The sequence below is a fragment of the Ascidiella aspersa genome, chromosome 3, assembly GCF_963924565.1.
Source record: "Ascidiella aspersa chromosome 3, kaAscAspe10.2, whole genome shotgun sequence".
Lineage (NCBI taxonomy): Eukaryota > Metazoa > Chordata > Ascidiacea > Phlebobranchia > Ascidiidae > Ascidiella > Ascidiella aspersa.
Window position 1 is genome coordinate 7192341 of NC_139449.1, and position 11066 is coordinate 7203406.

The window sequence follows — 11066 nt, forward strand, 5'->3', positions numbered from 1 at the left end:
CTTGTTTTTAACGCAGAGGTTCTTAACAGGGGGTAATTCCCTTCTAGTGGAAAATTTGGAAGTTTTAAAAGGGGAATTTGGAATCTTGGCAAATATTAACATTAAAGTTGGAGGGTTAACATTGATTACATTTTTGAGGAATACCTACTTTAAAGTCTAAACAGTGCTGGTATTTATCACAACAAGACTTGTACTTAGTTGTGTACTTAGTTTAATCTTTATGGTTTACTTCTATATATTTTTCATTTTGTTTCTGAATGGACGTAAAAAGTATTTGCATAGCAGTCCTTCGGTTTATTTGAGCTGCTTTTAAACTTAAATTATTAAATCTATTAATCGAAGCCAATTGTTTTCTGCCATTTCTATATACTTCGTATATAGATTAGGCTTATCTATATCTGATAAATAGAACATTGAAAAATAAACTGTTGCACGTAAATAAAGCGAACGAAAGTGCTAAATATGCAAAAACAAAAAAGGCTAAACAAAAATGGACGATGTGCATAAAACGTGCCACGCAGAAAGGTTATCGTTTGTTGTAGTCAGAGTCGAGGCTAAGTGTTGACGTCGCTTTGTTTTCGTTTCTCAATAAACACATCAAAATTGAGTAAACAAACAAGGTTAGGATAAATGGCGCCGCAACATTTCAAGTTAATAAAATCGTATTGGCAGAGTTTAAAATATCGTGATTTGTGCTTTTTTAGAATTTTGAGTCCTAAATACCTTGTTTGCCAATCTGGTAGCGTTTAACCATTAAAATCAAAGTTGCACAATGAAGGTTTGGTTGAGTTCCGTCTGCTTATTTTCTCTGCTGGCCTGCGCAATTGCGGTGAAACGTTGCCACACAGGCGCTATTAACTATGCCGCAAATACATACAGCAGCAGTTCTTGCACGACCGCTTGCCTGACCAACGAGATCGATGTCACCGGAATAGTTCAAGGTAACTGTTAGATTTATTTCGGTTGCCTTGTGTGGTGTTTTGGTCGGTGCCCAGTATTGTCATGATTAGCAGAAAAAACAACTGCTAACATCTACTTTAGGCTACTTTAAGCGATTGTCAAAAAGGGGTCAATTTTTTACTGTGTTTCTCATGCGTTATATCTGTTTAAAACAGAAACTATATCTGTTTGAAACATAATTTATATAGACTGAATATCAAACACTGGCCTAAATGAAGGATAAATTATTCATACTAAAAACACATTTTTAAGTGTTTATTATAGGCAACATCGCGAATCTTTATTTTAGTTCTAATAAAATGAATTTCTACTATTTTTCTCAATAGATTTATTTTTGAAAATCAAGACCAATATTTACGATTTTGAAAATTCTTTTTATCTGCTTGTAGGACACGGGATTTCTTTTCCTCAGACAACCTTTGCCTGTGCTTCGTCTCTCGATTACTGCAATAGCACCCTTTTTTGCAAAATTTTGGAACCCGCCATTTCAAACCTCAACATACCATCAGCTTCAAACCTTCAAGCAGAGTAAGTAAAACTTTATTGCTGACTGTTGAGCATTAAAGACTAAAGACCTGAGTTTAGGCTGGTTATAGATGGGGATGCTATAAATCAGAGGTCGGCAACCTTTTGTATGCAGTGTGCCAGTTTATGACTAATGTTAAAAAATCAACAACTCGCGTGCCAAACATTTTTCTATGTTTGGTTTTGCGCTGGCAACCAGGGCTGCGGAGTCGGATAAAAGCCACCCCGACTCCGGCAAAAGTGGCAATCTCATCTAGTCGCGAGTCCGGCTCAGACTCTACAACCTGTATTTCACACGAACTGAAAACGTGTGTAACCATTTAGTTGGGGCTAGTGTTAGTGATGTCATAACAATGTTAACTATGTAGTAGTGAATGGTTTCACTTTCTTAAGGTGATATAACGTTTGCGATAAATCATTTGGCGTGCCCTGAAAAATCACCTCGCGTGCCACTTTTGGTTTTAGATATAGGGATGCTATAAATAACGTGTTAACAACCCTGTTTTAAATTTATATGAATCCTAATATGAAACAAGGTTGGTGAAGTGCTTTAATTTATTTGTGGTTGTTAGCCTAACAGCGTATGAGCGTGACATATCACCTGTGTTTTTTTTTCAGATCAATTAATTCTGCCTAAATAAATGCCTAAATGTCTGAATCTTCGCTTTGAAAATATTGGTTCTGTGCAAATCAGTAAACAGAGTTTTTGAATGTGCCATTGTCTCTTGAGCTTTGTAAAAAATTAAATACCAATCTACAAGGCCGGACATTTTTATACGAAATAATAGTAAAAATAAGGATTACTTTTAGAAACAAATAGACGGTATAGTAAATAAAAGACTTTATGCATAAAAATCCAATATTAGTCGAATAGCAACAACAAATGTTTTTTACAGAAACTGCAGATCAAAGTGTTGTTACACTTCGAACTGCAACGCTCGGGATTATTCGAGAAGCTACGGAGTTAAAGGTGGAGCTACACGAACTACTTCGCAGTGGATCGTCTTGTGTGCCATTTCTTTTTTAACTGCATTCAAGTTGAACTTTCTTTCGTAAGGCTCAGTGGACTGTTCAGTGCACATTGTGTTCCGCACTTAATAAACCATGTAGTATAAAAACGTCATAAAAGTTCTCTTCGTCTTGCATTGCTATGGCGGAATAAAGTGTGTGACTCACGTGTTTCATCATATATAAGTAAGGAAGTACACTTCAGTGGGCTCATCACGGTTTACGCAGCAAATTCAACCGCTATACCAGGAAATACAGTATGGCGAAATAACATTCCTTTGAATGCTTGCATTTCATACGGCATTGTAATAAAATTCCCACAGCATGTTTCTGGATTGTACTTGCGGTACTGTCCAAGGCACGATGTTTATATACGCAGCTTTCAATATCGAATAGGATATTAATATTGTAAGGGCGAACGAAAGTTAACCCCAAAACACAGAAACAATTAACAAGACATAGCGAAATAATCAAATTAAGCTTTTAATGCATTTAAACCAGTGTTGGCTTACATCTGAGAAATTTTACAGAATACGGCCTGTTGTAAGTTATGTTGTTTTCAACCTGATTTTAAAAATAATAAATATATATAGGCAAGACAACAGATTAAAATGGCCAAGGGCTACAGCATATATACAGAGTCACATTAAAAAGATAAGGTGGAAACCATTGTTCGCCCATAAATTTATCATTAAGCAAATGTTTGCTTTTTGTAAACGGTAAGAAGTCGTGTAAAAACTGTATAGACAATACATTTAGCGAGTTTTAATAACATTGCAGGACTTGTTGAATAAATGCCACCACTCTGTCAAAAGTTCTAAAAGTTGATTTGATTGTACGAAAAATAAAATTATCTGAACAGGAATGGATCCCGTAAATTTGTTTAAGGGACGTGGTAAAAACGAGAAGCTATGAAAAGGCGTGTTCTAACTCCGCAAACAACAAATTTTACACAAATACATGAAAAGGCATGAATCAGTGGTTCTTTACCTTTCTTGAGTTGAGGCAACATTCTTGGGCTGTCAACACTAAATTGCATGAAATATGAATTCTGTTCGAGTTTAATTTACCAGAAGCTTCCATTTGTGTAAAATTAATTAATCGCCTATGACAGGATTACGTAAGAATAGATATTTCAAAAAGGGATGAAAAAGTACACAAAATAAAACTTTAACTCAGATTCGGTGAAATTGCGTCCATTGAAAAGGTCAAAATGTACCGTGACGTTCAAGCGTCACGCGCATTGAGGTAACTATGTCTTGGCGAAGAAAAAATGGACGAGACGCATAAAACGTAACACGCAGAAGGGTTGTCGTCTTTTGTTGTGTTACAGCCAGAGTCGAGGCAAGTCTTAAACTCGCTTTTTTATGTCGCAATATAAACATTTAACCTGAGTAAACAAACGAAGTATAACTAAGTTACGCCGCATCATTTTAAGTCATTAAAAACTTCGGCAAAGGTTAAAATAAAGAATCTTTTGGCTTTTTAGAATTTTTAGTGCTCAATAATTTATTTGCATTCCTGGTAGCGTTAAGCTTGCTATCAAAAGTTGCACGATGAAGAAATGGCTGAGCTTCGCCTGCCTGTTTTCAATGCTTGCCTGCGCAATGGCTGTTACATGCCAGACCGGGGTAAAAAACTACGCTGTTGATACTGTCGCCGACACCACTTGCACAACCTCATGTATGAGAACCGATTACATGGCGTACGCCACAGGAAAAGGTAAGCCTTAATTAAGCTAGAAATATATGTTTTCCTTTGTTAGGCAGTGCCCCTTTGTTAAGAAACTAAAAAAAAACTTTTTATACTAATGGCCTCTTAAAATAAGATATATTCCACCCTTAACGGTGAAAAATAATTTTCTTTGTCAATAAATTGAAAAAAAAAATAGAATGCTACTTAGTTTCCCTTCGCATCGATTAATTTAAAAAAAATGCAATGCAAAGTTAGACGTGACGATTTTTATTTCAGGTATGGCGATCAATTTCCTACAGTCCAGTTTTAGCTGCACCAGCCCTGGGTTATCCTGCGTTGATAAGGAGGCAACATGCAGAACAGTAACCAACGTCGCCCAAAACGCCGTAAGAGGTTACGATATTAAAATAAGGTAAATAAATAAACGTGAAGATTGCTTGTTTACTTGATTGTAGTCCATTTTTTTATACACTGGCACCCACTTTTGGGTTGATTTTTTATTTTGCAATGTGAAAATGAACTATTATATACTTTTGAATGATTTTTGCAAACACAAAGCAGTTGCTGGTGTCGTATTAAGTATAAGTGTTATGAGAAAGTGATACTCGAAAAGCCTTTAACTTTTCGAAATCTGGTACGTATAACGTTCCATGTAGAAGCTATATATCGTTGCTTGGTATTATTATTGATTTCAACTATAGGTTTTAACTATAGGCCAATCGTATATACTAGGGCAGGTTAAGTGTTCTTAAGGGCAAAATTGACTTTTCTTAACGTCTCAAACTGTACTTTAAATGGTCATGTTGCTTTCATACAATAAAAAGGCACAGACTGATTTCGCATTACTTGGAAAACTACTATTTGACCCTCTCAGCTGATGTTGTGACTGAACATTTTTTGTGTGCTAAAACCACTTAAGTACTTGGTGAAATTTAACAACGAAGCAAGTTTTTCTAATCGCTTAACTGTTTTCAGGAACTGCCAGCCAACTTGCTGCTCCACATACCGCTGCAACAAGCCCAAGCAAGATTACAAACTAAACTACGGCTCGGGAAATGAAAATGTTCTGTCCATCGCCATGTCTACCGTCCCGTCCACGGTCAGTGTAGCAGTGGCCAGCACCATGCGACCCGACTTGGTCGAAACGCCGTGGAAAGGCCGATATTTGCGTTGCCACACTGGCGCTATTAACTATGCGCACGACACATACAGCAGCAGTTCTTGTACGACAGCTTGTCTGACTAACGACATCGATGTCACCGGAATAGTTAAAGGTAACTGTTGCATTTATTTCGGGTTCCTCGTGTTGTGTTTTTTTGGTCGGTGCCCAGTAGTGTCATGATTAGCGAAAACAATAACATCCAACAGCGTTTAGGCCTCTGTTTAGCTACGGTGAAAAAAAGGGGGGGGGGTGTATAAATTTATCTGTTTGAAACATAATTCCTACCGACGTATTGTCCACAACTAAAAACAGGATAAATTATTTATCCTTGTTAAGCAAAAATACATTTCGGAAGTGTTTATTAGGAAACATTCCCGTGAATCTTTGTTTTAGTTCTAAAAAAATATTTTTTTTCATTTATCTCAATAGATTCCATTTTGTAAATTAGAGGTCTTATTGTACTGGTCTGCTAACGATATTTACGATTTTGAAAATTATTTTTATCTGCTTGTAGGACACGGGATTTCTTTTCCTCAGACAACCTTTGCCTGTGCCCCGGCTCTCGATTACTGCAATAGCACCCTTTTTTGCAAAATTTTGGAACCCGTCATTTCAAAACTCAACATACCATCAGCTTCTAACATTCAAGCAGAGTAAGTAAAACTTTATTGCTGACTGTTGAGCATTAAAGACTAAAGACCTGAGTTTAGGCTGGTTATAGATGGGGATGCTATAAATCAGGGGTCGGCAACCTTTTGTATGCAGTGTGCCAGTTTATGACTAATGTTAAAAAATCATCAACTCGCGTGCCAAACATTTTTCTATGTTTGGTTTTGCGCTGGCAACCAGGGCTGCGGAGTCGGATAAAAGCCACCCCGACTCCGGCAAAAGTGTGCAATTTCATCTAGTCGCGAGTCCGGCTCGGACTCTACAACCTGTATTTCACACGAACTGAAAACGTGTGTAACCATTTAGTTGGGGCTAGTGTTAGTGATGTAATAACAATGTTAATAATGTAGTAGTGAATGGTTGCACTTTCTTAAGGTGATATAAGGTGTGCGATAAATCATTTGGCGTGCCCTGAAAAATCACCTCGCGTGCCACTTTTGGTTTTAGATATAGGGATGCTATAAATAACGTGTTAACAATCCTGCTTTAAATTTCTATGAATCCTAATATGAAACAAGGTTGGCGAAGTGCTTTAATTTATTTGTGGTTGTTAGCCTAACAGCGTATGAGCGTGACATATCACCTGTGTTTTTTTTTTCAGATCAATTAATTCTGCCTAAATAAATGCATAAATGTCTGAATATTCGCTTTGAAAATATTGGTTCTGTGCAAATCAGTAAACAGAGTTTTTGAATGTGCCATTGTCCCTTGAGCTTTGTAAAAAATTAAATACCAATCTACAATGCCGGACATTTTTATACGAAATAATAGTAAAAATAAGGATTACTTTTAGAAACAAATAGACGGTATAGTAAATAAAAGACTTTATGCATAAAAATCCAATATTAGTCGAGTAGCAACAACAAATGTTTTTTACAGAAACTGCAGATCAAAGTGTTGTTACTCTTCGAACTGCAACGCTTGGGATCCTTCCAGAACATACAAATTTAAAGGCGGAGCTACACGAACTGCTTCACAGTGGATCGTCTTGTGTGCCATTTCGTTTTTAACTGCATTCAAGTTGAACTTTCTTTCGTAAGGCTCAGTGGACTGTTCAGTGCACATTGTGTTCCGCGCTTAATAAACCATGTAGTATAAAAACGTCATAAAAGTTCTCTTCGTCTTGCATTGCTATGGCGGAATAAAGTGTGTGACTCACGTGTTTCATCATATACAAGGAAGGAAGTACACTTCAGTGGGCTCATCACGGTTTACGCAGCAAATTCAACCGCTATACCAGGAAATACATTACGGCGAAATAACATTTTCTTTGAATGCTTGCATTTCATACGACATTGTAATAAAATTCCCACAGCATGTTTCTGGATTGTTCTTGCGGTAATTTCCAAGGCACTATGTTTATATACGCAGCTTTCAACATCGAATAGGATATTAATATTGTAAGGGCGAACGAAAGTTAACCCCAAAACTCAGAAACAATTAACAAGACATAGCGAAATAATCAAATTAAGCTTTTAATGCATTTAAACCAGTGTTGGCTTACATCTGAGAAATTTTACAGAATACAGCCTTATGTAAGTTATGTTGTTTTTCAACCTGATTTTAAAAATAAGAAATATATATAGCCAAGACAACAGAATAAATTTGCCAAGGGCTACAGCATATATACAAAGTCACATTAAAAATATAAGGCGGAAACCATCGTTCGCTCCGTAAATTTGATCATTAAGCAAATTTTTGCGTTTAGTAAACGGTAAGAAGTCGTTGATGCTATATAAACTGTTTAGACCAGGGTTTCTCAACCGTACGGCCCTCATCACCCTGGGGGACCACGGAGCGGTTTTTTAGAGCGGCCAAATATGTTTTTTTCGAGCGGCCAATATTACTTGCCGATACCCTTCGCCTAATCATTAAGTGTCCTACAAAAGCTGTAAGGCGAGAAACTCTAGTGTGTGGAACGGTTCGCAATTTCCTTCAAGGGCGTTCAGTTGCAAAAGAAACATTTCACCGTAAAACGCATAAAGTACGCTACCGGGTCACCAAAGGGTCATTTTAGGCCAACATTCACCGGTTTATTCAGCTTATTTGTCAAGTAGGCTAATAGTAACGCATTAATAAAACCAAAATCGAGTAATCATCTCGACGAATGCAATGACATCGCTTGCCTCAGTACAAAACAGAGCCGAATATGAAAATGCCTTGATGGCGTCGAAGAACAAAATTAGTAATGACTAACTAAGCTAGTTTAAATTAAAATGACTTATATGGTAAATTTGTAGAAAGTAAGTGCATTTATTCGTTGATTAATTGCTGTATTGGTTATTAACGCGAAGAAGTAAAACAAATGAAAAGACTTTAAACATAATGCTTGGTATTTTCATCAGCAGGGACCACGAGAGTCGAGAGCCTTTCAAAGGGGGCCACGAACCATAAAAGGTTAAGAACCACTGGTATAGACTATACATTTAGCGAGTTTTTACTAACATTGCAGGAATTCTTGAATAAATGCCACCACTCTGTCAAAGTTTCTAAAGTATTTTGATTTGATTGTAGAAAAAATAAAAGGATCTGAACAGGGGTGGATCCCTTAAATTTGTTTAAGGGTTGTGGTAAAAACGTGAAGCTATGAAATAGGTCTCGTTCGAAAATAGGCAACGAGTTACACAGCTCTTTGTGTACACAACATAGCGTCACACATATGTATTTGGTACATTGGCCGTTCGCAATTAATCAAACAAGTAAGCTTACATCATTGGGTACAGCTGTATGGAAAAGCATTATGATTCTATATTTTTCTGCATAAATTTGGCTAACTTTTGTCTCATTGATGGTCATTGGCAGACATGGATTAATCAGCCAAAGCTAAATAGTATGAAAAGAGTAATGAGCAACGCGTGTTAATTTTAAAATTTGCCGCCAGAAACTTGCGGTGTGAACATCGCGTTGTTTACAAGCACGACTAACGCTGTTCGACCGTGTTCAAACACGAACAACAACATCATTACATTACATCATTATATCTACTGTCACGTATAGACACAATACACTGGTAACGACGTCGTGAAAGTCATATTGCGAACTTCAACAAAAGTGCCACGTAAAAGCGTGAGAAAACAACTGCCAGACTATATAAGTTCTATCACGAATCACTATAAGTGTCAGCACAATGACCCAAACTATATTTCCGCTACCTTAAACTTCATGAATGCAACCTGTTTTAAAACAGTCTCAGCTATGGAGTGCGTCACAGTCTCAGCTATGGAGTGCGTCAAATTATTTGGTACTAATATAATAGGTAAATAGCTGGCGATTTTAAATAGGTTATGCAAGCTTAAACTGATAGTTTAAATATTTAATTATCAAGCGTATTTTGGTAAAAAAAACCTTTTTTTGTAAAGTGACTGCTTTGGACATTTAGATTCAGATGGTCATTTGTCTTAAGTCCAACCAATGAAATTACTAGAGGGCTACTGAATTAATGAACTTAAAACGGAAATATACCAAAGGCCTATAGTTCTTACAACAGGCATTTTCTCCTGTGCATACGAAGCACTTGTTGGTTTCAATTCGATTTTAAAGCAGACTCCATTTTGTGTCTACGTCCATCATCTTGTTTATTAAAACTTCTTCGCCATAATTTTTGTTGTGTCGTTCACATTTTTGTTTATTGCTTTTTCGAAATCTAATTTTTTATTGTGCCTAAATGTAAAATCGCCCCAATAAAAGTAGATTTTCTCTATATTTAAAAATTGTTAGGATTTCCCCCTGATCGCTAAAATTAAGGCAAAGCACTATGGAGCATTCACACTGGTGATAGTGGATAATCACTTTTTATAAAAACAAAAGCTCATACTTCGACTATTGTGTTAAACCAGTGATTTCGACCGGTGTTTCTTGGACAGCAGTCAAATTAATAAAATTTTGCGGAACACCTGACCATTTTCACAGAACACTAGTGTTCCGCGGAAAAACGGCTGGAAAGAATTTAGCCTGTTTAGAGAGAGCTTTACTTTAAAAGTAATTGACTTTACAGATTTATTTTGCACTCAATCTCTTCATATGTCCCTGATGGCGATACGCATTTAATTAGACACCAAAATCCGTTTTTATATTTGCCATATTTTGTTAAAACATATAGTTGGTGATTTACTTTTAATCTGCCTGAATCCGAATGGTGAAAAACATACGATTCTGGTTGCACGTCATTGATAAGAATTAAACTAAGTACATAACTTTGTTATCCGAAAATCAGTTTGTTTTGGTGTTATATGATAAATAATAATATATTTCGATCATAAAAGCATCATCAGCATCTTATTAAAATTTTAAACAATCAAACAAACTTATTTTCGTGTTATTCAGTTCTATAGTTAGTTTAGTCTTTATGGTTTTCTTTTATAAATGTTATCCTTTTGTTTTTAAATGGATGTACAAAAGTAGTTTGGAAGCAATCCTTTCGTTTATTTGAGGTCCATTTAAACTTTGAATATTTAAATGTTCTCAACGAAGCCAACTGTTTTCTGCCATTTCTATATTCTTCGTATATAGATTAGGATTATCTATAACTGACAAATAGAAAAGTGCAAAAATAAACTGTTGCACGTAAATAAACCGAACGGAAATAATCAACATACAAAAGCATGGCGATACACATTGCGTAGAATAGACTTCTAAACACCGAATATAACAATTTTACGTGAATAATTAAGAAAGCATGAACCAGTGGTTCTTCACCTTTTATGAGTCGTGCCCGCCTTGAGCTCTCAACACTAAAATGAATGAAAAATAGATTATATTCGCGTTAAATTTACAAAAGATTCCATTTGCGTAAAATTAATAAATCCCCCATGAACAGAATTAACTAAGGCCAGATATTTCACGAAAAATATATAAAATAAATTTCAACACAGTACTTATTGAAAGAGCGGACGTTAGGAAATTCAATTTACACAGTGATGTGACAGCGTAACACGACTGATGAATCATTGCGTTGTCAGAAACAAAAATGGACGGCGTTTATAAAAGGTGCCATGCTAAGAGTATTACGTAATAAGAATATCAAAGCCCATACAGAAGAAGGTATCAT

At 36.1% G+C, this 11066-nt stretch overlaps 2 protein-coding genes across 2 annotated transcripts; both read left to right on the forward strand.

Moving 5' to 3' along the window:
* The first annotated feature begins 630 nt into the window (after positions 1 to 630).
* Positions 631 to 2743, forward strand: LOC146158987 (uncharacterized). The gene is made up of 3 exons (XM_083385527.1): positions 631 to 941; positions 1350 to 1488; positions 2382 to 2743. The coding sequence occupies exons 1-3, from the start codon at positions 773 to 775 to the stop codon at positions 2539 to 2541; spliced, it is 468 nt and encodes a 155-aa protein (XP_083241653.1). The 5' UTR covers positions 631 to 772; the 3' UTR covers positions 2542 to 2743.
* Positions 2744 to 3829: 1086 nt separating this feature from the next.
* Positions 3830 to 7336, forward strand: LOC146158988 (uncharacterized). Its single transcript, XM_083384150.1, has 4 exons — positions 3830 to 4215; positions 4465 to 5462; positions 5865 to 6003; positions 6899 to 7336. The coding sequence occupies exons 2-4, from the start codon at positions 5267 to 5269 to the stop codon at positions 7056 to 7058; spliced, it is 495 nt and encodes a 164-aa protein (XP_083240276.1). The 5' UTR covers positions 3830 to 4215; positions 4465 to 5266; the 3' UTR covers positions 7059 to 7336.
* The last annotated feature ends 3730 nt before the right edge of the window (positions 7337 to 11066 follow it).

Excerpts from the sequence above, each read along its gene's own strand:
- LOC146158987 (XM_083385527.1), top strand. The coding sequence starts at position 773 with ATGAAGGTTTGGTTGAGTTCCGTCTGCTTATTTTCTCTGCTGGCCTGC. Across the intron at positions 942-1,349 it reads TGTCACCGGAATAGTTCAAG|GACACGGGATTTCTTTTCCT; the intron begins GTAACTGTTAGA and ends ATCTGCTTGTAG. Across the intron at positions 1,489-2,381 it reads GCTTCAAACCTTCAAGCAGA|AAACTGCAGATCAAAGTGTT; the intron begins GTAAGTAAAACT and ends TGTTTTTTACAG.
- LOC146158988 (XM_083384150.1), top strand. The coding sequence starts at position 5,267 with ATGTCTACCGTCCCGTCCACGGTCAGTGTAGCAGTGGCCAGCACCATG. Across the intron at positions 5,463-5,864 it reads TGTCACCGGAATAGTTAAAG|GACACGGGATTTCTTTTCCT; the intron begins GTAACTGTTGCA and ends ATCTGCTTGTAG. Across the intron at positions 6,004-6,898 it reads GCTTCTAACATTCAAGCAGA|AAACTGCAGATCAAAGTGTT; the intron begins GTAAGTAAAACT and ends TGTTTTTTACAG.